The sequence below is a fragment of the Hevea brasiliensis genome, chromosome 12, assembly GCF_030052815.1.
Source record: "Hevea brasiliensis isolate MT/VB/25A 57/8 chromosome 12, ASM3005281v1, whole genome shotgun sequence".
In the NCBI taxonomy this organism is placed as follows: Eukaryota; Viridiplantae; Streptophyta; class Magnoliopsida; order Malpighiales; family Euphorbiaceae; genus Hevea; species Hevea brasiliensis.
Genome location: NC_079504.1, coordinates 28,675,459 through 28,701,245, shown reverse-complemented (window position 1 = coordinate 28,701,245; position 25,787 = coordinate 28,675,459). Strand labels below are relative to the sequence as shown.

General features: G+C 30.4%; 2 protein-coding genes across 8 annotated transcripts; both read right to left on the bottom strand.

Moving 5' to 3' along the window:
* Window positions 1–5,766: 5,766 nt before the first annotated feature.
* Window positions 5,767–7,377, bottom strand: LOC131169213 (uncharacterized). The gene is made up of 5 exons (XM_058131397.1): window positions 6,939–7,377; window positions 6,667–6,795; window positions 6,396–6,563; window positions 6,216–6,299; window positions 5,767–6,090 (listed from the first exon to the last, which is right to left on the bottom strand). The coding sequence occupies exons 1-5, from the start codon at window positions 7,227–7,229 to the stop codon at window positions 6,019–6,021; spliced, it is 744 nt and encodes a 247-aa protein (XP_057987380.1). The 5' UTR covers window positions 7,230–7,377; the 3' UTR covers window positions 5,767–6,018.
* A 3,961-nt stretch (window positions 7,378–11,338) lies between these two features.
* Window positions 11,339–24,550, bottom strand: LOC131169023 (disease resistance-like protein DSC1). 7 transcript variants are annotated; one of them, XM_058131390.1, is made up of 10 exons: window positions 24,280–24,550; window positions 23,794–23,844; window positions 23,321–23,467; window positions 20,070–20,141; window positions 19,043–19,154; window positions 15,093–15,280; window positions 13,908–14,996; window positions 13,415–13,717; window positions 12,022–13,308; window positions 11,339–11,929 (listed from the first exon to the last, which is right to left on the bottom strand). In XM_058131390.1, the coding sequence occupies exons 7-10, from the start codon at window positions 14,940–14,942 to the stop codon at window positions 11,402–11,404; spliced, it is 3,153 nt and encodes a 1,050-aa protein (XP_057987373.1). In that variant the 5' UTR covers window positions 14,943–14,996; window positions 15,093–15,280; window positions 19,043–19,154; window positions 20,070–20,141; window positions 23,321–23,467; window positions 23,794–23,844; window positions 24,280–24,550; the 3' UTR covers window positions 11,339–11,401. The 7 variants fall into 7 exon arrangements, with proteins under 7 accessions (XP_057987373.1, XP_057987375.1, XP_057987377.1 ...); XM_058131392.1 differs by lacking the exon at window positions 19,043–19,154 and having other exon boundaries at window positions 23,794–24,005; XM_058131394.1 differs by lacking the exon at window positions 23,321–23,467 and having other exon boundaries at window positions 23,794–24,005.
* Window positions 24,551–25,787: the final 1,237 nt, after the last annotated feature.

Below are 25,787 nucleotides of genomic sequence, written 5' to 3'. Positions count from 1 at the left end.
GATTCTGATTGAATCTTATGTTTCTTAAGATCTTAGATTAGATCTTGTTCATTTTCAAGGGTTTAATCATGCGTTGATCATTTTCCATACTACATGCTGCATCAAGCTAAGTGAGATCTCTTTCTACTGTGTCAACTCTTTTATCTATCAGGGTTTTGATTTGTTTCTGTGACAAAGCAGCAGCACATAGATATAGCTAGTGAACTTATAGTTTTTTATATATATATATATATCTTTTTTTTTTTTTTTGTCTCTGAAACTAAGGAAGAAATGGTTTTTCCTTTCTGGGGTTGTAGATAGTAGATGCAGCCATGGAAAATTGTACTGAAACAAAATTGAAAACTCTTTTCTTGACTAAAACTAGTTCTTACAACAGCAAGAGGAGGAGATACATACAACTACCAGATTAACAATCCAATGAAACTGGACTACTAGACTATCTTAAGATTTGATTTTAGAGCAAGAAATTGTTTGATATGGTATAATTATCATGTTAATATGAGATGGATGGTTTACAAAGCACTATCAGCTATCCTCATTTGTCATTACGCAACTCCAAGGGAGTTTAAAAGACTCGAAAGCAGGAACAAAAAATAGTATAATAAATTCCTAGCCTAGCGTTTTGAGCTGAGAATTTCATATTGAGGAATCTGCCCTATCTTTTTAAGTGCCAATTGCATGGAGGAAAAAGAGAATATATATATATATATATATATATATATATATATATATATATATATATATATATAAACAATATATATAAAACTGAGAATTTTATCTTGAGGAATCTGCCCTATCTTTTTAAGTGCCAATTGCATGGAGGAAAAAGAATATATCATCTTCAAAATATATATGTGTGTGAATACATGTCTATCTCTTAGCCATGAAAGTATAGCAAGTGCCAAACTTAAACTTTAATGCATCTTATTTTCATATTTTAATTATTTTTATCATTAATAATAAAAGTTTAAGTTTGGCACTAGCTATATTTTCATGGCTAAGAGATGGACATGTGTTATATTTTGAAGATGATATATTCTTTTTCCTCCATGCAATTGGCACTTAAAAAGATAGGGCAGATTCCTCAAGATAAAATTCTCAGTTTTATATATATTGTTTTTGAAGATATATATATATATATATATATATATATATATATATATATATATATATATATATATATATATATATATATATAAAATAAAATTCATTTGTCTTATTATTAATATTAAATAATATGGCATTTAGTTTTTTAATGCATAACATAACATGTTAATAATTCATTCTATTTCTATTTTTTAAGCTATATTTTTTTTATTGTTAATAATAATTAATATATAACTTAAATAAAGTTTATTAGTTTAGGCGTGGACGATCGTCTAAATTAAATCGAATTAAATTATAAAAATTAAATTATATATTTTAAAAAGTAAATTAAGTTAAAATGGATGGAAAATTAAATTAAATTAAGTAATTTTATTTTAGTTTAATTTAATTTAAAATGATTGATTTTAATTTTTGATTAATTTTTTAATTTAAATTTAATTTTCAAATTATTTCATCTAATTTTGATATTGATTTGAATCTAATAACCATTAATCAATAAAATTAAATAATTTATATATATATAATTATATATAATTCATAAATTTTTCATAAAAATAAATCAATTTAAAAATCAATAAAATTATTTAATTTAGTTCGATTTAACTGATTTTTTTCACTTCAAAATCGAACTGAACCAAAATAATTGAAATTTTTATAGTATAAAATCAAACTGAATTAAACTATTTTAAAAATCGAATCAAATTTTTAAATTAAAACAAGTCGATTCGACTTATTCGATTTGAATTAAATAATATTCACCTCTAAGACAAAGAGTAGACCCAAAATTAAACATGGAGACTTAAGGACTTAAGAATTAAATTATTATATACTCCTCGTCCACTTTTATATGTATTTTTAAAAATTATCTTTTTAAATTATCTATTGTTTTAAAATAAATAAAAAAATATTAATTAATTTTTTTAATTTTATAATTATTTTTACTAAACATAATAAATATTTCTATAATTTTTTAAAAATTCATCTTATCATACATCTCTCTTAATCAGATAAAAAACAAATAATTTAAAACTTGATAGTGAAAATAATTATTAAAATTAATGAGGTCCGCTTTGAATAGGGGTTGGCCCAAAATTAGACATGGAGAACATTAAAATTAAATAGTAATATAATTATTATAATTAATAAAATTTATAAATTATATTTTTATCAAATAGTAATTAATATTTATTGTTCTTGATATAAATTATATATTTTATTAATATTAAATAATTAGGAATAATTTAATATAAAAAATTTCATAAAAAACTAATAGAGATATTTTTAAATTAATTAATGTTTTCAAATAATAATTTATAATTATTCACTAAAAATTTTTACCCTAGGATAAATTTTTGTCCCACAAAAAATTAGATTTTTATAATACTTAATATATTTTATGCTTGGTAATAAAAACTAATTTTAAATAGGGATGGCAAGGGTTGGGTATCTCCAAAAAATTCTCAAATTCATTTAATTTTATATATTTTAATTAATAATCTAAATAAAAATATTTTTATTTATAATTTATAAAATATTTTAATGATTATATTAAATATTTAAATTCTATTTATTTAAAATATAATATATAAAAATTTATAAATATTATTATAAAATAAACATTTTATATTTAATATAAATAGGTTTAGATAATGGATACTTAATATGTAAAATCCAAATATGATCTGAATCCATTATAGATATTATTTTTTAAACTTAAACCCACCTCGATTATATATTATCTAAACTTGTTCTATTAAAATTCAATTAAACCGGGTGCTTAAAAATATCTGACTTGTTACATCTCTAATTTTAAATATTAAATTTGAAGAAAGATTTTTAGAAACAAAATAATAAAATTGGTCCCTAAAATTAAGATTTTTAATAATATAAATAAATGTAAAAAGTATTAAAACTTTATATTTAATATTTTAAAAATAAAAAAGGAAGGAGCCAAGGCCCCCCAGGCTCCAAGCATTACTTCGGTCCTCCTCTGGGTCAATTAAAATCAATATGGAAATCGATCAATATTTTAAATTATTGAATTTAATTGAATAAATTGAATCAATATTTTAAGATTTGAAATTTAATTTATTAATTAACCAGATATTTCTACTTTTACGGTTCGATTATTTTAATACTTTTAAATTAAATTTTAATAATAATAATAATAATGATATTTATCTCAATTGGAATGATTTTTAAAATTCTGGAGCAGTTGCAGGATTTAAACTATCGCTCAATTTTTTCTAATGCCTAACCCATGCCAGGTTTAGATCTTTTTAGTGCAGGAACCCAACCTTATGAAGTCTGATGTCACACGGGATCCATTGAAGATATACCATCTCAACCATCAGCTACTCCGATTAACGCCTCAGAGTCACTCCTTACACCTTATTTGGATGATAGTTTCCATGGTTTTATAATGTATGACATAGTAATATTATTTATTTGTAAAAATTATTCTTGGAGAATGATGGTTCTAGATTATAAAATGATGATTCTTGAATCATGATTTTACTACAGATTTTCAATCTATCAAATCAGTGGTTTTAGATTGTTTAAAATTTTTACATTTTAATTTTATACTTATATAATTTATAAAATTTCAATTATATTCTATTCTTTTTATTTTGAAACATTCTTTATTTCTTATCTTCAGTCTCTTCCTTCGATAAAAAATCTTCAATCTCTCTCTCACATATACCAGTCATCCATCTCTCACATCACACGTCTTCCACAACTCTTTATATATTTAAAATAGCAATAAGGATATTTTTGTAATCTTTATATTTATTATACCATGCCATACCATTTAACCAAATAAAAAAAGGTTATTAAACCATCTTGTAATATACTATTTTTACTAATATGCTAACAATAAAAATCATACAATACAATATAATACTATACATTAATAAACAATGTTGGACTCAATCCAAGCAGGGGTTTAAAGTTAGTATCAAGTTGTACCTATAGTTCAAGACCTCGATGACAGATGCTACCTTCATCAATTGGAGACGTTGTTGACTCGATCCACACATGCAGATGAACCACCACAATGCAGCACGCAAATACAGTATCGTATCTACATCTTGATTTTTTTGGCTTGCTTGGTAATTCTCAATTTTTAGTTTGTCTATTTGTTGGTAAATGTAATATTCTCACTCTCAATTCTGGATTACTTAATGGAAATTAGGAATAAATTTCAACAACTATCCCTGAACTTATATAGTTATAACACTACAATCCTTTCACTTTAAAATGTAACATAAAACCCCCTAAACTTTCAAATTTTACACAGTAAAATCCCTCTGACTTTCAATGACTGATTTTTCAGTTAGAAACTGATGTGAAGTGTAAAATTATTCTCTTTATGCATAAAAAATTATTCTGTCTATAGAGAGAAAAATGATTCAATTTACACATGGCTTGAGAGAGAAAAGAAAAATACTGATTAAACTCCATACTAAAATTGTTCAGGTCAAATTATTAATCAGAGGACACCATCAGATTAACAAGTAATCCAAAGAATAAGGCACTTATCCATGAGAGCAAAGTTCCTAATTTTCATTTTTGGTATGCAAGACGGGAAAAATGTGTGTATGGGACATCATCGACTGCATAAGACAAGACAATTGTTGTCCAGCGTAATGTTTGGTGTGAAATAGACAAGATCACGAAACAAACTGAATTGTTAAAATTACTAAAATACCCTTTATGTTGCCTCTAATCTCTCAATTAAAAGTATTTATTAAACGAAATAGTACAGCATAATAAAACAAAAACAATATTTAGACCCAACATATATATATATATATATATATATATATATTGGTTATTATTTTTTAAAATTTCAAACCTACAAGTGGAAAATAAAATATTTATTTACATTATTTTATTTTTTAAATGCTCTATTTTTTTTTTTTATTGCTATTGTAACTTTTATAATTTTTTGCATTGAATAATTATTTTTAATTAAATATTACAATTATAAATTTAAAAAATAAATAAAAGTTAACAATCTTTAAATATTTAAGCATATTATTGTAAATAAGTAGGAATAACCACATCCATCGGAGAGTGAATGTAGCGCACATTGGGGATAAAATGAGAGTGTCCATTAAGATGGTCTAGTCAGATCAAACATAGATAATCAAATGCTCCAGTATGAAAATGTAATAAATTAGTGGTGAAATGAGTAAAGAAGAAAATAGAGAGATCTAAAATGGCGTAGAGAGAAGTAACATAAAAAATTAACAATTCTTGAATATTGATGCAAAATGGGTCTTAAACAGAGCTAAATGGTGAAAACTGATCCATATAGTCAACCCCCAACTAGTTTGGGATTAAGGCTTAGCTATTCTTATTGTTGTTGCTTGTCTCGAGTGTGCATCACATGCAAGACAAGAAGGATTTGTCCTGTCTTCTCCCATCTTGCATACCAAATGCAGCCAATGGGACTAATATGCAAAGGCCAGTCGGCCCTAGTTTTAGGCCCAAGCAAAGGCTAACATACAACAGAGAAGGGACATTCATCCTCAAGTGAATTTTGCAAGCACTGCGAAGGACTTTTACATCCCTTTGAATGTCTTCATACAACATCTAAGGTTCCACAACAAAATATAGCCCCTACTTTAAACAAAAATAATTTTTTTTTTCTAAAAAAAAAGTGAGAGATAGGGTGAATGTGCAATCCATATCCATGAGATAAATCGTAATGGAATCACATCTTGATAAGAAAGGCACCAGGGTGCTATAGGAATCTTTAGAAAATGTATTATATTGTCAATGTGTTGTTGACCACAATTTTCCTGTTAAGATTTTCACTAGTATCCCTTTTGAATTATAAATTGATGCCAAACTTGAAGTTTTTACATAAAACTTCTGGAAATTCCCAATATCAGTTTGACTTCAGGTAAAAACAGATTTTACCTTTTTTTCAAGTATCCGTACTTGATCACGTGATCTTCTCAGGGCAGGACTCTACGCCAAGAAACAAAACTGAAATAAGACGGTAGAACTTGAAAGCAATCATATTGAAAAAGGAAAAGTGTGTGCAATAGAGCTGTCAATGTGTGTATAAACTCAGAAAAAAATAAGGAACAAACAGCAGAGTCTTTGACAGATCCATCTTCATCTATAACTTGCTGTATCATCCTAACTAATGATCGATTTATAACCAGTTCCATTATCTGCAAGTCGTATATATCCAAAAAAAAAAGATAAGAAACAAGACATGAACCTTTACAAACAATATATTTATGGATTAAAAACCGAATCCTTGTTACCATTTGGGAAAGAGGCATAAAGCGATTGTACCAATCAGCGTCTTCCTTGATTGCAGCTTCAAGATAAAGCCGCAAACAATCAGCAAGCTCTAACATAGCTTTAACAGCCATTGCTTCATTTGCACCAAGTGGTAAACCCCTCCAAGCATGTCCAATAGCTGATTTCACCTTTTTAAAAGGACAAACAAAACAAGACACTTGGAGGACAAGGGGAATTATGAGGAAATAGCATCAAGAGCAAAACAAATGGAGAACATATCAAGTGACTAACCAGAAGAAGATCGATGCCAGTGAAGTCCAAGCGGCAAGCACCGTGCTTGTGCATTTTCACAGCCGCATTTGTTTCTTGCAAAAGCATCAAACTTTCCTTATAGCTCTTATTCAAGGACCATAATTGCAGCTGACATCCATCCAATTCATCAAAATAAAGCTAATATGAAAATGGGTTCCTGCTTTTCCCATCAATTTCTTAATTTCTCGAAGAATTATCAAATTTTACTGAATAAAAATATCATTAAACAGCAAATGAAGAATAACAGTAACCTTCGAGGCTTCGCGACCCAAGGAAGTGCCGGCGAAGGAGGAGACCAAATCGCAGAGCTTATCCCATTCCAAGATTCTGAGACTGTCATAGTGAACCCCAAGTCTCTTCTGCTCCAAATAGTTGTTTTGAGGTGGGAAAACGTTGGAACAGAAAATTTGCCTGGGGAACCTATAACCTCCATAATACTTGTTCAATCTAACACTGCTACTATTCCTAATCCTGAACAATTTAATCTCTGGGAGAGGATTGTATATTGTTATCCGGTTTCCAAACGCCGCACAGCATGTCATTGTTCTCCTTTTTCGTGAGAAATTACGAGGAAATAGAGAAATATAAGCTTAAAATTGGCAAGTTTCGTTCACCAATTTCTAATTTACAAAGTCTGGTTGTGTGTGAGAGATTGGGATTGGCTACGACTACGAGTGGCTTGTACAGGGAGCTTGGAAGTAGAAGAAAGATCATATTTATCAACTTGCTAAAGATTTTCAACTAGGGGTGAGAACCATTGGTTACGGGTTTCGAACCATAATCAAATCGTTACGAAACAATTTGAAAGATAGTTATGATGCATACATTTTGCATAATCATTGAGGTTTAATTTCATAGCCATTTTATTTAATTATTAGTCATTTTTAGCTAATTTCATTAGTTAATTAGTTAGTTTTTCATAATTATCGATTTTGGATTAATTTGTAATTTTTACTTTGTTTTGTAGGAAAAATGGTGTTTTTGAAGGACTGAAGAGAATTTTGCCATTGAGGAGTGTCTTCTACAGCCAAAGATGTCAAAAACAAGTTTTCAAGCTGAAATATGCATTGACCAAATTGTGCATAACTTTCCGCATAAGCTAGGCAGATTTGCATAAGGAGAAAGATCACTGTTCAGAATCCGAAGTGTGCATAAGGACAAAGATAGCTTATGCACATTCCCGCCTCCCTTATGCACCTTCAGACTGTGCATAACCTATGCACCAAGTCATGCGCTTTTGCATAAGTGGCCCAGAATCAGCGCATAAGGGATCGCATAACTTATGCACTTATCTGATCCCATGAAGAGTTCATTAATGAGTGGCGGAGATTCCCTCAAATAATTCCTCCTAGAACATACCATTTTAGGGCTCCATGTCAGAAAAATGCTATAAATAGTCCCATTTTCTCATTTTAGAGGGAGAAAAGGAGCAAAGAAGAAAAGGAGAGGGGCTGAGCAGAATTTGAAGAGCCATCTTCACCTTCCACACCATTTTTTAACTAAGATTTGCAGATTTCTTTCTTTCTTTACACTTTTCTACATTTCTAGTGTTTAATTTCTTACTTCTTAGCTTAGATTAAAGCTTTATTTCCATTTAAACTCATCATATCTTGTAAGCATTATGGATAGTGAGTAGTTTACTTTTGATTCTGGAGTAAGGGATGTAATATTTTAGTTATTTTTGTGGATTTGAACTGGGTTAGCCCCAATTTAATGAATTTATGAGGTTTAATCCATTTCTTGTGTGTTTATTCACATGCTTAATGAAGGGCCCCATTAAGTTATGTTCTTAATCCTTGGTTGAAGCACCGAAAGGAGAAAACCAAGTGATAGTTAATCAAGAAATTGGACTTAATTAACTTAGATCTAGAAATAGACTAAGGGTTAAGAGGGTTTTAATAGATTGATTAAAGAACCTAATGGGTCTTGATTAATTTTAACTCCACGAAAGTAGGATTAAGTTAATTAAGGCACTCTTTGTCTCACTCGAAAGAGTTTTCAAAGGATTTTAGAATTAATCTCCTTTAAACCCATAAATTTCATGGATTGGGCTAGCTAGGGAAAATCCCAAAATAGCTTGAATATGAAATCCCGAACTCCGGAATCGCCTTTTTATCATTGTTAATTTCTAATCGAATTTAGTTACTTGCCATTTTGAATATTGCCATATTTGAATTTGCTTTATTTTAATTTGATGCAAATTTAGTTAAATCATTACATAGTTGAATAGATTATTAATTTTGCATATATAGATTTCATACTCCAATACCCATCAATTTATTACTTTAATTTCAAAAATAGTCCAAATTAGTTAGCATTTTTTATATCAAAAATTCAATCATTAACACAACTCCTCGTGGGAACGATATCTTTTCTATATTACTTGTACGACCCGTGCACTTGCTGTAGGGACACATCAAGTTACTAAATTGTTGGTTTCAATTCGAGCCTCAATTTAAAATAATTTAAAGATGAATTGGAAAAAGATGATTCAAGATAATTCAGCAGATGATTTAGGAATGATTTAAAAAAAAAATAAAAGAAAATTTTATTGATTTAAAATTAAATTATATTTATAAAAATATTTTATTTTTTTAAAATATGTTAATTAAAATAAAATAAAATAAATAAAATTAATTTATTTTTATAAAAAATTTAATAAGAAAAAATTTAGATTTATTGAAAAATTAGAAGTGGAATTAATTTTTTTTTTAAATTAAAAAAATATATGAATTTAATTTTATATAGGATTTAGTAAAATTAAAGTTTTCAGTTTATTATTTACCCTTTTTCTAAAATTTATATGATAAAATTTGATAATTAAAAAAATATAAAATAGAAAAAAAATAAAGGGTATTAAAAATATAAAATAATAGTAGATTAATTGAAAAAATTTAAAAATTTTCAGTGAATTTATAAAATAGAAAAATTAAGAAAGTAATTAAAATTAAAAATAGTATGAAAAATAATTATTTAGAGAATTTGAGAAAAATTTAGAGAGTATTGAAAATTAAAAAAATATAAAAAATAATTGTGTAAATAACTTAAAATTTATATAAATGAATTAGGAATGTAATGAAACATTTATTGAATTTTTTTATATTTAAATCATAAATTTAATTCAGCTTGAAACTATTAATTTAATATGGTTTAAATCGTTGATTCACAATTTCTAAAAAACAAGAATCTAAATCAAACTATGAAACGGCAATTTCAATCCAATTCAAAGTCGGTTTCAATTTTTAACAAGCCGATTCTAGATTAAAATCAGACCGTGGCCATCCCTAATTTCATTTGCCCTCATAAATAAATGAAATACAAAGAATTTTTTTTTTATAATGAAGTTAATTATTTAATTTTTATTTTTTTAAAAAAATATACTTTAATCTATATATAAGGAGAGCAATTAAAATATTCTATAAAATAGTGAGAGTATATAAAATATTTTAGAGTTTATTTGCAAGATCTTTTGAAAGATAAAGAAACATCCAAATTGTCTTGGGCATGAACCAACATTTTTACCAAATGGTTTCCAATTATAGTTTAACGCTCTATTTATTCTGTCAATAATATTTTTTTTAAAAAAATATTTCTTTTTGTATTTGGCATAGTCAATGAAAAATATTTATAAGATTAAAGAAAAAATGAGTATATTCGCTCATAAAAAATTAGATTAATTTTTTAAAATTATTTAGAAAAAAAAAACTAAAAAACAGAGTTTCATGATAGAGAATTGAAATCCAATTTTATAAAATTTAACTGAGATTTAGAAAATAATTTTGAGTTGTTTTCTATTATTTTCTTTTATAATAAAAGTTTGTTTTACAATTATTTTCAAAATAGAAAACAATGATATTTTTATAATTAAAATTATATTATAATTTTTTATAATTGAAATTATATTATAATTTTTTATAATTAAAATTGAATAATTATTTAAAAAAGTAATCATATTATTATAAAATAATTAAAAAAACTTTAAAAATAAAATAAATTTTAAAATATATTTTATAATAATTTTTTAATTATGAAAGATATGAATATTTTTCTATTTATTTGAATTACAAATTCGCTTTTTATTATTCGCATATGAACATGTTTTATATTTTTTTTCTCTTATTTTCTATAAAAAATAAAAACTAGAGTTTTTATAGAAAATTGAAAATGAAAAATATAAAATTATTTTCTGTAAATAAATAAGGCAATTATTTTTAAGAAAAATGACTTATTCTTTTCAAGGAAAATTTATTTTCTAAACCTTAAAAATTTTATTAAAGTGTGAAAACACTTATACATATTTGATATAAATAAATAACATTAGTTTAACATTACAACAAAAAAATAAAAAATATTTTTTATATATAAATTATTTTCTACAAAAACAAACAGAGTAAATATTTCAATTTTAGAATTTTCTTGTATGAATTATTAGTAAAAGATACACATGCAGTGCTTTGTTCCATTCTGATGCATATTGGCATAAATTCAACATGTAAAATGGGGTCAAATAAAAGAAAGCAATTACTTCATCAGCCTGATCAAGGCAATCCATTTTTATCAGAATTTACAACAAATGATAATAACATATACAGAAAGAGAGAGAGAGAGAGTTCATGCATCAATTTGCCAACTAGTCTATATATACTACTGAAACATGAAAATCTACATTTCAAACAGAGAGACACTGGTGAAGAAAAAGTACAGATTCACATGGCTATTCTTGGAGACATTTCAATCTCTTAGGACATGGTTCCTCTTCCTCATCAGAATTATAGGTTCTGATGGCTATCCTCTCACAAATTAGCAGACGAACTCCACATTTCTTCACCTTGCAATTCCGTAAGAGGTTTTCTTTATAATCTAGAGGAAAGAATTCGAAAGTGGCCTCACTGTATTTACCAAACCAATCTTCATCAATTATATTAGCTTCAAAGCAAGGATCATCCCATACAAACAAATGATCTGACTTAAAGAGAATTGGTTTGTAATACCATTGAAGCCAGTTATTCAAATTGAAATTCAGATCACTGCTTCCACCGTGGTTTGTTTTGAAGTGGCATTTGCATCTAACAATCAAACCGGAATCCACATAATTTTCCTCAAATTCGAGCACAACACATAAAGCAATTCCCTTTAATTGACTGTAGCTTGAATGAAGCTGCATACTTACTGAAGATCCCATATTTTGGTTGCAGAACCACATTGGAATTTCACCGCCAGGCAAATGAATTTTAACCGAACCCTGTTGTACAACAAGTATTGTGAATTTAGAAACATGAAACATAGTGTCTGTGCGTGTGAAGACTACAAAGAGAGAGAGAGAGAGAGAGAGACCCTTTCATCATTATATAGTTGATCTGACGCAGTAGCCACAACTTGAATTCTCTGCTCTGTGCCTGCAAGAATGCTTCTGCGAGTCTTTTGATCCATTTTGATGCAATTGGTAAATGCAAAATGCTTGAAATTGCTACTTTCAAGCGTATAATCTATCTCAGAGAAGTGTTTGCTGCTAAGTACACTTTCTAATGATGTGCATTCATGTGCATATAGATGTTGTAGACTCCCAGGAAGCTCTGGCAGAGAGCGAAGCCTTCTGCAGTAGGCCACGTCAAGCGAGTGCAACTGAGAAAGGTGTTCAATGCTTGCAGGTATGCTTTCGAAGTTGTTTCCACTTAGAAATAGTGTCTTCAATGAGGATAGTCTGTCTATTGCTGTGGGAATTTGTAATAAACCTGCTGAATCTTGAACTCTAAACAATAACCTTCCGAGACTTTTTAAATGTATGATAGAGGATGGCAGTTGTTTTACAGCACTTCCACTTATATCTAAATCCTCCAGAGATTCTAAATTATCCAGGTTCTCTGGCAACTTGTCAAGTTTTGGACAACCATCGATGTGAAGATTTTTCAGGGATTTTAAATTACAAATGCTGTCCGGAAGGTTCACCAGGCTTTTGCAGTTCTGTAGTTCTAACTGATCAAGGCCAGTTAGATGCTCAATGGACGAGGGTAGCTCTTTAATCATTGTCCCTCTTAAATCAAGCTCTGCAAGATTTTTCAAATTACCAATGCTGTTCGGAAGACTCCGAAGATTTCTGCAGTTAGCCAAATAAAGGTATTTCAAACCTTCCATAGCCTCCAAAATTTCTGGGAAACTCTCAAGTTTCGAGCAGCCACATAAATTCAGCATTCGAAGACATTTCAACTTGCAAATGTGGCTTGGTAAACTTCTGAGCTTTGCGCAGCTTGTGAGACGCAAAGAGACAAGCTTGGTAAGGCACTCAATTGCTGAGGGAACAACTTCTATAGCAGTGTAATTTAAAAATAATTCTTCCACATTTCCTGCAATCTCTGGGAACTTCTTGAGATTTGAGCAACCAACCAGATTCAAAGTTCTTATAAGCTTGGAAGCAAATGTGCTCGGAATACAACTAAGATTTTTACAACCTTCCATATTCAGATATTCAAGCTTGTTAAGATTCTGAACATATGAGGAGACCTCAACCAAATTTGTGCACCCTTTAAGATTCAAACTCTCAAGTTCTTTAGCATTTGAAAGATCTGGGATTTGAATCAAATACTCAGAGTAACTGAGATCGATCCGCTTCAGCTTCACAAGGTCCTGTATCAAAATATAAATCACTAAAATAAGTCAGTATTTCTGGAACTTATAATCCATTTTGCAGGACAAAAGAACAGATTTGATCCATTTGGAAATTAATATATACCTGCACTCCTTCCCAGAGTTGTTCAACATTGCTACGAGGAAGATTGAGCTCAACAAGGTTTTCAGGACAAAAGTTAGCTGGCAAGGATTTTGAAGGGTACCTATACCAGTGGAGATATCGCAACTTATTTGAATGAAATGTAAGGCCTTCATCAGGAAAGTGCACTTTAGAGAAATTTTCAAAGTCAGAATCATGAAACTTGAGCAATCTAAGATTATACATCCTCTTGAAAGTATTGGAGGTCAAGCGCAACTCTTTCGTTTGAGAGAGGTCTAAAGCTATGCCCTCAACCTCTTGAGTCCCCTGATAACCAAAATCAAATTAACTGGGAATGAAAATCAGGTCTAGAGGACTAATTCAGTGAAGGAAGGTACAAATTATACATTTAAGCAATTATGAAACCAATGTAGAAAACATATGGAAATTGACACTAACCAATTATTATCTATTTGATTACTGAAGTCCATGTAAATTTTTTGTACTTGGCTCTTACCGTATTTTTTGTCAACACATGATAGACATCCTCGTGGTGCCACAATCTGCTACGTTTGCCAGGTTCTTCAATAGATTCTTTCTGAACAATTTCCCAACCCATTTCTTGTAGCAAATCATGCATCCACAACTTGTTGTTTGAAATAGTAATGAGAGACTTATCCACAAGAATGTTAATTCCTAAATCCATAGAGAAACCACAGCCATCAAGTATTCTTTTCACAAAATATACATCCTCGCCTTTAAAGAAACATGCAATATCAAGAAATATTTCCTTGTCTTCGGTTTCTAATCCATCATAACTTAATCTTAAGACATTCTTTATTCCCACATTTGATGTTCTTCTCAGTTTATTCAATGCAATTTCCCAATCCTCTTTCCTTTTTTCAAACAAAAAGCAACCCAAAACTATAAGGGCTAGTGGATTGCCTTTTGCATAATAGATTGCACTCTTTGATGACTGCATAAACTCTTGGAAGGGGTGATTTTGGTTAAAAGCATGCACGCTAAGGAGTAGAAGAGATTCATCACGATTTAAGCTCTCAGCCTCATATATTTCATCAACTCCACTTTTGAGCACTTGCCTATCCCTACTTGTTACAATGATTTTACTTCCTTGGCCAAACAAATGATATAAATCAACTAACAGTTCTTGCAATTGCATTGAGCTATTCACATCATCAAGAACAATAAGGGCCTTTTTTCGACAAAGCCTATTCTTGCCGAAAGAGAACCCAAAATTGGGAGTTCTTCTATTAAAATTTCCTTTCCCACATATTTTAGAAAGAAGCTCACTTCGAAAATTTAATAACCCATGTTTTTCTGACTCTTCCCTCACATTTGCAAAGAAGTGGCAGCTTTCAAATTGAGCAAGATTACGCTTGAACACAGCTTCAGCAATAGTCGTCTTTCCTATACCACCCATTCCCCATATTCCAACAATGCGAACATCCAATGATCCAATGCATAGCAAGGATTCAACTCTCTCAATGCGCGAATCAATTCCAACAAAATCTATAGGGGAAGTAGATGACATCTCTTATTCAATGTCTTCCAAATATCTCCAGCAATTTCCTGTGAGTTAGAAGGCCTGCAAAGAACAAACAAGAATAACTTGAAATTAACCACAATGTAATATAGAAAACTTAAGTGAAAAAATGGTCCTTTCCTAACAAATTAAATTTACCAATGATGCATCTAGATAGACTGGCAGCTTCTGACAAGACAGATATTAAACTTTGCACCTTCTCCACGTTCATCTAAAAATTTTCCAAGCTCTTTAATTTAGGTCATATTGATCTACTTTTTATAAAATCAGTCAAACCACCTGTTTCTTCTCTAGGTCATCCAAGCACCATGGAGAAGTTGCATAACCTTTGGAAAAGAAGAACATGAAAATATTGGATTCTTCAATTGTTTACAAGGTAGCTATGATGTGGAACATTTATTTTATTTTATTTTATTTTATTTAAATAGATATATTTATTAGTTATCCAATTTCAATTAGAATTAGTTATTTTTCTATTATATCTAAATTTTATATTATATTTATGTTATCTTATTCTATTTAGATTAATTATATTTAATTCATTCCTACTTAGATTGGGATTTAGAATACTATAAATATGAATTATGCATTGTATTTTCATTATGTATAAGTTTCTAAATTTATTCAATGAAGTTCTTTTCTTTACAAAGCTAGTTTGTTTTATTTTCTCCTTAGATTCTGGATTAAATCTTGTGTTTATAAAAGCTTGAATTAGATTTTTTTTTTTTCAAGGATTTGATCGTGTGTCGATCCTTTTTCACTTTACGCTGCATCAAGTGGTATTAGAGTAGGATTTCACCCTCATTACGATGGCCAATACTAGTGGTGGTGATGACAATCAACCTCATGATGGTGATCGGTGGTTATCATCTGTTTGGAGAGCAATCGTAGATCAGCAACACTCTACGACAGAAATTATGCGACCATTGCAAGAGATCCAAGAGCAATTGCGCACTAGGGTGAATGTTCGTGAAAATATGAATCAAGTACTTATTCAAGCAAGTGGATCTAACCTCGGTAGAGATGAACTTGAACCTGTTATCTTCAACCCTAGAAGAAGGGCTATGATGGAGGATGATACAAGCGAAGATGTGGAGATGGACTTCTGGTATGTTGCACAACAAGAACAAGGAAGAGGTGGCGAAATTTCCAACAACCATAGGAAGGATGATGAGTTCAAATTAAAGATGGATATCCCTACCTTTAGTAGAGATCTTGACATTGAAGGTTTTCTTGATTGGTTGACTGAGGTGGATTATTTATTCGAGTATGCTGAAATTCCGGAGGAACGAAAGGTGAAATTAGCGGCTTATAGATTAAAGGGAGGAGCTTCTGAATGGTGGGATCGATTGAAAGAGCCAAGGAAGCGAGAAGGGTGCAATCCAATCACTTCATGGAGGAGGATGCAACAATTATAAAGGGGTAGAATTTTTACCTCCAAATTATGAACAATATTTATTTAAAGCTTACCAAAATTGTTTGTAGAAAAATAAGAGTGTTAATGAATATACCACTAAATTCTTGAGGTTAGCAACAAAAATCACTTGTCCAAAAGTGATAATCAACATGCAACGCGATATTTGAGGGAGTTAAAATCTTCAATTCGTCATAAAATTAGAATTCATATGGTAATAAGTGTGAGGGATGTAAGGAACTTAGCCTTGAAAGCTGAAATGATGTTGCAGGAGAAAACTCACCAAATTTATTATCCCACATATGATAAACATGACCACCAAGCTAGAAATAAAAAGGAGGAAACCTCATAAGATGTTTATTTGAGTTGTAATGTGAAGTTAGCCAAGAATCCTGCTAATGTCAACTATAAAGCCAGCATTTCTAACTCTCCAAAGACCAATAATGCGCATGCTAAACCTGTTCGATCAAATGCTATAGGTGCAATAAGATGGGGCACAAGTCTAATGAATGTCCAAAGAGGAAATCACAACATTGTTGAAAAACATGATGATGAAATCTATTGTGGACCTGATAGAGAGGATGAAGAGGAAGATTGTAAACAAGATGAATCAAAATGCTTAATGAGGAGCTCAATGTTCATACAAAAGATTGAAAACAAATCATTAAAAGATTTTGTAGAACAAAGGGATCATCTTGATTTTGAATTTGACACCTTTGCAATGCCTTTTGCTACGGTAGATGATGAAGAGTTTGAAGAGAGAGTCATGGGGAAAGAAGAACATCAAGCCAAGGAGATTTCAACGAAGATTGAAATTTTCTCTAACAATTTTCTCGAAAGTGATGGTAAATAATGCAAAGCATTTATTTTATTTTATTTTAATAGAAATATTTATTAGTTATCCAATTTGAATTAGAATTAATTATTTTCTTATTCTATCTAGATTTCCTATTGTATTTATATTTACCTAAAACTCGCAGATAATAGTTATCTTATTTTATTTATATTAGGACTATTTAATTCATTTCTAATTTAGAATACTATAAATACCCATAATATTTTCATTATGTACAAGTTTTCAGATTTATTCAATAAAGTTTTTTTCTTTATAAAGCTGGTTTACTTTATTTTCTCCTTAGATTCTAGATTGAATCTTACGTTTCTTAAGATCTTAGATTAGATCTTGTTCATTTTCAAGGGTTTGATCATGTGTTGATTCTTTTCCATGCTACATGCTGCATCAAGCTAAGTGAGATATCTTTCTGCCATGTCAACTCTTTTATCTATCAGGGTTTTGATTTGTTTCTGTGACAAAGCAGCAGCACATAGATATAGCTAGTGAACATATAGTTTTTTTTTTATATATATCTTTTTTTTTTTCTGTCTCTGAAACTAAGGAAGAAATGGTTTTTCCTTTTTGGGGTTGTAGATAGTAGATGCAGCCATGGAAAATTGTACTGAAACAAAATTGAAAACTCTTTTCTTGACTAAAACTAGTTCTTACAACAGCAAGAGGAGGAGATACATACAACTACCAGATTAATAATCCAATGAAACTGGACTACTAGACTATCTTAAGATTTGATTTTAGAGCAAGAAATTGTTTGATATGGTATAATTATCATGTTAATATGAGATGGATGGTTTACAAAGCACTATCAGCTATCCTCATTTGTCATTATGCAACTCCAAGGGAGTTTAAAAGACTCGAAAGCAGGAACAAAAAATAGTATAATAAATTCCTAGCCTAGCGTTTTGAACTGAGAATTTCATATTGAGGAATATGCCCTATCTTTTCAAGTGCCAATTGCATGGAGGAAAAAGAATATATATATATATATATCTTCAAAAACAATATATATAAAACTGAGAATTTTATCTTGAGGAATCTGCCCTATCTTTTTAAGTCCCAATTGCATGGAAAAAAATGGAGGAAAAAAAAATATCATCTTCAAAATATATATGTGTGTGAACACATGTCCATCTCTTAGCCATGAAAGTATAGCAAGTGCCAAACTTAAACTTTAATGCATCTTATTTTCATATTTTAATTATTTTTATCATTAATAATATATATATATATATATATATATATTAAATAAAATTCATTTGTCTTATTATTAATATTAAATAATATGGCATTTAGTTTTTTAATGCATAACATAACATGTTAATAATTCATTCTATTTCTATTTTTTAAGCTATATTTTTTTATTGTTAATAATAATTAATTTATAACTTAAATAAAGTTTATTAGTTTTATTATTATTACTAATTAACATGTGAATTTTTTAATTTTCTAAAATTTAACATAACCTGTTAATAGTAAAAAAATAGAAAAAAAATAAAAAAAAAGGAAGAGTTAAATTTGTTTTACGTTCACGCCCATTTATTTTTTATATATCTAAGATATATATATATATATATATATATATATATATATATATATATATATATATATATATATCTTATGTACATGTCCACCCATATTATATATATATTTTTTGGGTAACAATGTATTATTCATTATTTAGTTAATTTTCTCAAACTATAACTAATACTATCTATCTAATGCAATTGATATCAACAGCATGGTTTCAAAACATAGCAAGTGCAAGTAATTTCAAACCCAGCATGGTTTTAAGAGCTTAATGTGAATGAAAGGATTAGTTACCTTCAATCCAAAGGAGTTAAAATATTGGAAAAAAAGCTTATGTTGCTGTTTAAAGAGCAATTTTCAACCTCATACGCCAACTTAATGAAGATCCACGAGAAGCTCCTATAAACTAAAAAAAAAATCCCAACAAACAAAAATATGAATTAATTTTACTCAAATAAAAGAAAAAAAAAAAAAAAGAATTGGCAACTCCAAGCAAACAAAAAACAGAGCAGCAATCCATTTTCTTAAAACTCAGATTCAAGAACCAGACAGAGGTTCCTTGCAAGTCCAGAATCCTGCAAGGGAAAATTAGAGTAATGACAATTCTTGCCTTGAACTATTGCTATTTTTAGCATCACCTGCTCTTCTGAAAAGCAGAATATCAATTGAATTCAGAAAAGCATTTGTAATTTCATTTTCACATAATCTCCAAGAAAATATCTCAGGACCATAAGTTTCAAATATTTGCAACTTGGGTTATCAGTGCTAGTTCAATCCTTGTGAGTTCCCTAATTCTTAAACGACAATAAGCAAACCAAAATCAAACAAAGTAACAACCACTGTGAGACCTTTTTCTGCTCTTCAACTCTATATTCAAGCTTTGATTATTTCTGAGACAAAGCAGCAGCGCATAGATATAGCCGATGAACTAAGCAATACATGGCGTTGCCTTTCTGGGGCGCTGTTGATCCAAAATGCAGCCATGGAAAATGATACTGAAATAACAAGATTGAAAACTCTTTCTTGACTAAAACTAGTTCTTCCAAAGGCAAGAGTAGAAGAGGTATATTAAAATAAAAAGCAAGAAAGTTGATTTTTGTAAACGCAAATTAAATAACTTTAGTGTTACACTAAAACTGCTCATTTGCTGTTATAAGAGTAAATTACAAATTAAATAATGTAAATGGAGAGGGGAACTGTAGACAAAACATAGCAAGTGCGAGTAATTTCAAACCCAGCATGGTTTTAGGAGCTTAATGGGAATGAAAGGATTAGTTACCTTTCAATCCAAAGGTGTTAAAATATTGGAAAACAAGCTTACCTTGCTGTTTAAAGAGCAATTTTCCAACCTTATATGCCAACTTAATGAAGATCCACGAGAAGCTCCTATAACCTGAAAAAAAAATCCCAACAAACAAAAATATGAATTAATTTTACTCAAATACTCAACTCAACTCAACTCAACTCAACTAAGCCTTTATCCCAAAAATTTGGGGTCGGCTATATGGATTCGCTTTTTCCACTCTGAACGATTTTGGGTTAAATCCTCAGAAATGTGTAATGCTTCTAAGTCATGCTGTACTACTTTCCTCCAAGTCAATTTAGGTCTACCCCTTTTTTTCTTTCTATCCTCTAGCCTAATGTGCTCTACTTGTCTAACTGGAGCCTCCGTATGTCTACGCTTCACATGACCAAACCACCTCAATCTCCCTTCTCTCAACTTATCTTCAATTGGCACCACTCCTACCTTTTCTCTAATACTTTCATTACGGACTTTATCTAGTCTAGTATGGCCACTCATCCACCTTAACATTCTCATCTCTGCAACTCTTATCTTAGATGCATACGACTCTTTCAGTGCCCAACACTCACTACCATATAGCATAGCCATCGTATGGTCAGACGGTAAAATTTTCCTTTTAATTTATTGGGAATCTTACGATCACATAAAACTCCCGTGGCACGTCTCCACTTCAACCATCCGGCTTTAATCCTATGACTAACATCCTCCTCACATCCCCATCTACTTGAAGGATCGAGCCTAGATATTTAAAGTAATTACTTTGGGTCGCCACTCCATTCAAACTAACTCCTTCCCTATCACCGCTTGTCCTTCACCGAACTTGCAATGCATGTATTCTGTCTTCGTTCTACTTAACTTAAAACCCTTTGACTCTAGAGTACTTCTCCAAAGTTCTAGCTTCCTATTGACTCCTTCTCGTGTCCCATCTATCAGAACAATATCATCCGCAAACATCACGCACCAAGGAATACTCTCTTGTATATGTTTCGTCAGTTCATCTAAAACTAATGTAAAAAGGTAAGGGCTTATGGCTGATCCTTGGTGTAATCCAATTGAGATCGGAAAATCTCTTGTGTCCCCTCCCACTGTGCTCACAATAGTAGTTGCTCCTTCATACATATCTTTCAATACTTGTATGTACCTAATAGATACCCTATTTTGTTCTAACACATTCCATAAGACCTCTCTTGGAACACTATCATAAGCCTTCTCCAAATCAATAAAAACTATGTGTAGATCTTTCTTCCCATCTCTATATTTCTCCATCAAGCTTCTAATGAGAAAGATCGCTTCCATAGTTGAGCGACTGTGCATGAAACCAAATTGATTGAGAGAGATAGAAGTATCATGACGTAGTCGATGCTCCACAACTCTCTCCCACAACTTCATAGTATGGCTCATGAGTTTAATTCCCCTATAGTTTGAGCAACTCTGTATGTCTCCCTTATTTTTAAAAATAGGTACTAAAATACTCTTCCTCCATTCATCAGGCATTTTCTTTGAGTTTAGAATCTTATTAAATAATTTAGTTAATCATGCCACTCCCATATCTCCCAAATACTTCCACACTTCAATTGGTATTTCATCGGGTCCACAAGCTTTACCAACTATCATTCACTTAAGTGCATCCTTTACTACTAAAGAACTAATCCTTCTAGTATAATTTACATTCTTTTTTATTGTTCTATAATCTATATTTACGCTATTTCCATTTTGACTATTATTAAAGAGATCATTAAAATAATTTCTCCATCTTTCTTTAATGTCCTCATCTTTCACCAACACTTTTCCTTCTTTATCCTTAATGCACCTAACTTGATTGAGATCTTGACATTTCCTTTCTCTACTCCTTGCTAATCTATATAGATCTTTATCCCCTTCTTTAGTTCCAAGTTTCTCATATAACTTTTCAAAGGCCTGTGCTCTTGCTTGGCTAACTGCCTTTTTTGCCTCTTTCTTTGCTATCTTGTACTGTTCATATGCCTCATTATTATCACATTTAGGTAATTTCTTATACCATTCCCTTTTTCTCTTCACTGCCTTTTGTACTTCCTCATTCCACCACCATCTCTCTTTTGAGGGTGGTACATGTCCTTTAGACTCCACAAGTAATTTTCTAGCTACTTCTCTTATCTTTGTTGCGATCTTTATCCAGATATCATTGGCCTCCATATCTAGCTTCCATACTTGACTCAAGCTCATTTTTGAACTTCACTTGCTTTACTCCTTTGAACTCCCACCACTTTGTTCGAGCTACACTATTTCTTTTGACCTTACTTGAATTGTTCCTAAACTTGACATCCAAGACCACCAACCTATGTTGACTTGTTAAAGCCTCTCCTGGAATGACCTTGCAATCCTTGCATAGAGCTCTATTTGTCTTCCTGGTTAAGAGGAAGTCGATTTGGCTTCTATGTTGCCCACTTTTGAAAGTCACTAAATGTGACTCTCTTTTTATAAAGTAGGTATTTGCTAGTATTAGGTCGTATGCCATAGCAAAATCCAGGATGCTTTTTCCCTCCTCATTTCGACTGCCAAAACCAAAACCTCCATGAACATTCTCATAATCTTGCCTATCACTTCCTACATGTCCATTCAAATCTCCACCAATGAAAACATTCTCTTCATTCGGTATGCTTTGCATTAAATCATCCATATCTTCCCAAAACCTTTGTTTACTCTCACTGTCTAGTCCTATTTGTGGGGCATAAGCACTAACTATATTTATTGTTTCTCCGTCTAGTACTAGCTTTACTAGTATAATTCTATCTCCTACTCTTTTCACAGCTACTACTGCGTCTTTCAATGTCCTGTCTATGATTATACCCACTCCGTTCTTGTTTCTCTCCTTTCCGGTAAACCACAATTTGTACCCTGAATTACCCACTTCCTTACTTTTCTCTCCTACCCAAGCAAACAAAAAACAAAGCAGCAATCCATTTTCTTAAAACTCAGATTCAAGAACCAGACAGAGGTTCCTTGCCAAGTCCAGAATCCTGCAAGGGAAAATTAGAGTAATGACAATTCTTGCCTTGAACTATTGCTATTTTTAGCATCACCTGCGCTTCTGAAAGGCAGAATATCAATTGAATTCAGAAAAGCATTTGTAATTTCATTTTCACATAATCTCCAAGAAAATATCTCAGGACCATAAGTTTCAAATATTTGCAACTTGGGTTATCAGTGTTAGTTCAATCCTTGTGAGTTCCCTAATTCTTAAACAACAATAAGCAAACCAAAATCAAACAAAGTAACAACCACTGTGAGACCTTTTTCTGCTCTTCAACTCTATATTCAAGCTTTGATTATTTCTGAGACAAAGCAGCAGCGCATAGATATAGCTGATGAACAAAGGAATACATGGTGTTGCCTTTCTGGGGCGCTGTTGATCCAAAATGCAGCCATGGAAAATGATACTGAAATAACAAGATTGAAAACTCTTTCTTGACTAAAACTAGTTCTTCCAAAGGCAAGAGTAGAAGAGGTATATTAAAATAAAAAGCAAGAAAGTTGATTTTTGTAAACGCAAATTAAATAACTTTAGTGTTACACTAAAACTGCTCATTTGCTGTTATAAGAGTAAATTACAAATTAAATAATGTAAATGGAGAGGGGAACTGTAGAAAAAACATAGCAAGTGCGAGTAATTTCAAACCCAGCATGGTTTTAGGAGCTTAATGGGAATGAAAGGATTAGTTACCTTTCAATCCAAAGGTGTTAAAATATTGGAAAACAAGCTTACCTTGCTGTTTAAAGAGCAATTTTATGAAGATCCACGAGAAGCTCCTATAACCTGAGAAAAAAATCCCAACAAACAAAAATATGAATTAATTTTACTCAAATAACAGAAAAAAAAAATGGCAACTCCAAGCAAACAAAAAACAAAGCAGCAATCCATTTTCTTAAAACTCAGATTCAAGAACCAGAGAGAGGTTCCTTGCCAAGTCCAGAATCCTGCAAGGGAAAATTAGAGTAATGACAATTCTTGCCTTGAACTATTGCTATTTTTAGCATCACCTGCGCTTCTGAAAGGCAGAATATCAATTGAATTCAGAAAAGCATTTGTAATTTCATTTTCACATAATCTCCAAGAAAATATCTCAGGACCATAAGTTTCAAATATTTGCAACTAGGGTTATCAGTGCTAGTTCAATCCTTGTGAGTTCCCTAATTTCTTAAACAACAATAAGCAAACCAAAATCAAACAAAGTAACAACCACAGTGAGACCTTTTTCAGCTCTTCAACTCTATATTCAAGCTTTGATTATTTCTGAGACAAAGCAGCAGCGCATAGATATAGCTGATGAACAAAGGAATACATGGCGTTGCCTTTCTGGGGCGCTGTTGATCCAAAATGCAGCCATGGAAAATGATACTGAAATAACAAGATTGAAAACTCTTTCTTTGACTAAAACTAGTTCTTCCAAAGCCAAGAGTAGAAGAGGTATATTAAAATAAAAAGTGACGAGAGGAGTACTGAACCCCCAATTAAAAAAGCAAGAAAGTTGATTTTTGTAAACGCAAATTGACAACTTGGCGTTTTAAATTAGCCATAGGAATATATACTAGTAGCAGGGGTGGCCACTGTTTAGAACCGTCGATTACGATTTTTGACCCGTCGATTCAGGTTCAATAAAATTATGAATCTGAACTAAATTATTATGGGACGGTTTGAAAGACGGTTCTTGAATCGTCGGTTCTGGTTCGAGACCCGGTTTAAAACGGTTTAGAGGACAGTTCGAAAAATGACAATTCAAGACGGTTTGAAAGCGATTTAGGGGCGGTTTAATTTATTAATAAAATTAATAAATTAAAATTTTATTAATTTAGAATTTAAGTTATATTTGTAAAAATATTTTAATTTTTCTTAGAAATCTTTCAATCAAAATAAAATAAGAAAAATAAGAATAAAAATAACTTATTTTTAAAAAAAATTTAAGAAGTAAAGACTTGAACTTATTAAAAAACTAGAGATAAAATTAATTTAAAAAAAAATTAGAAAAAGGTGCATGAACTTAATTTTGCCTATGTATCCCTTTAGGATTTAGAGGAATCAAAATTTTCAGTTATAAGTTGAGAGAAGGGAAATTGAGGTGGTTTGGTCATGTGAAACATAGACATAGGAAAGCTCCAATTAGACAAGTAGAGCATATTGGGTTGAGGATATAATGAAAATAATAGGTAGACCTAAACTGATTTGGAGGAGAATAGTACAATATAACCTAGAAGCATTACACATTTCCGAGGATTTAACCCAAAATCGTTTAGAGTGGAGAAAGAGAATCCATATAGCCGACCCCAATAAATTTTTGAGATAAAAGCTTAGTTGAATTGAGTATTATTTGCCTTTTTTAAAAAAATTATATGATAATTGATAATTAAAAAAATATAAAAGAAAAAAAATCAAAATAGAGGGTATTGAAAATTTTATTGAAGATATAAAATAATAACAGAGTAATTGAGATAGTATTAAAAATTTCAGTGAGTATAAAAATAATAAAGTAGGGGAATTGTGAAAGTACTGAGAATTAAAAGGAGTATAGAAAATAATTATTTAGAAAATTTGAGAGAAATTAAAAGAGTATTAAGAATTAAAGAGAGTGTAGAGAATAATTGTGTAGAGAATTAATGATATATATATATATATATATATATATATATATATATATATATGAATTAGGAATAGAGTGAAGTATTTATTGAATTTTTTTGTATTTAAATAGCAGGTTTGGTCCG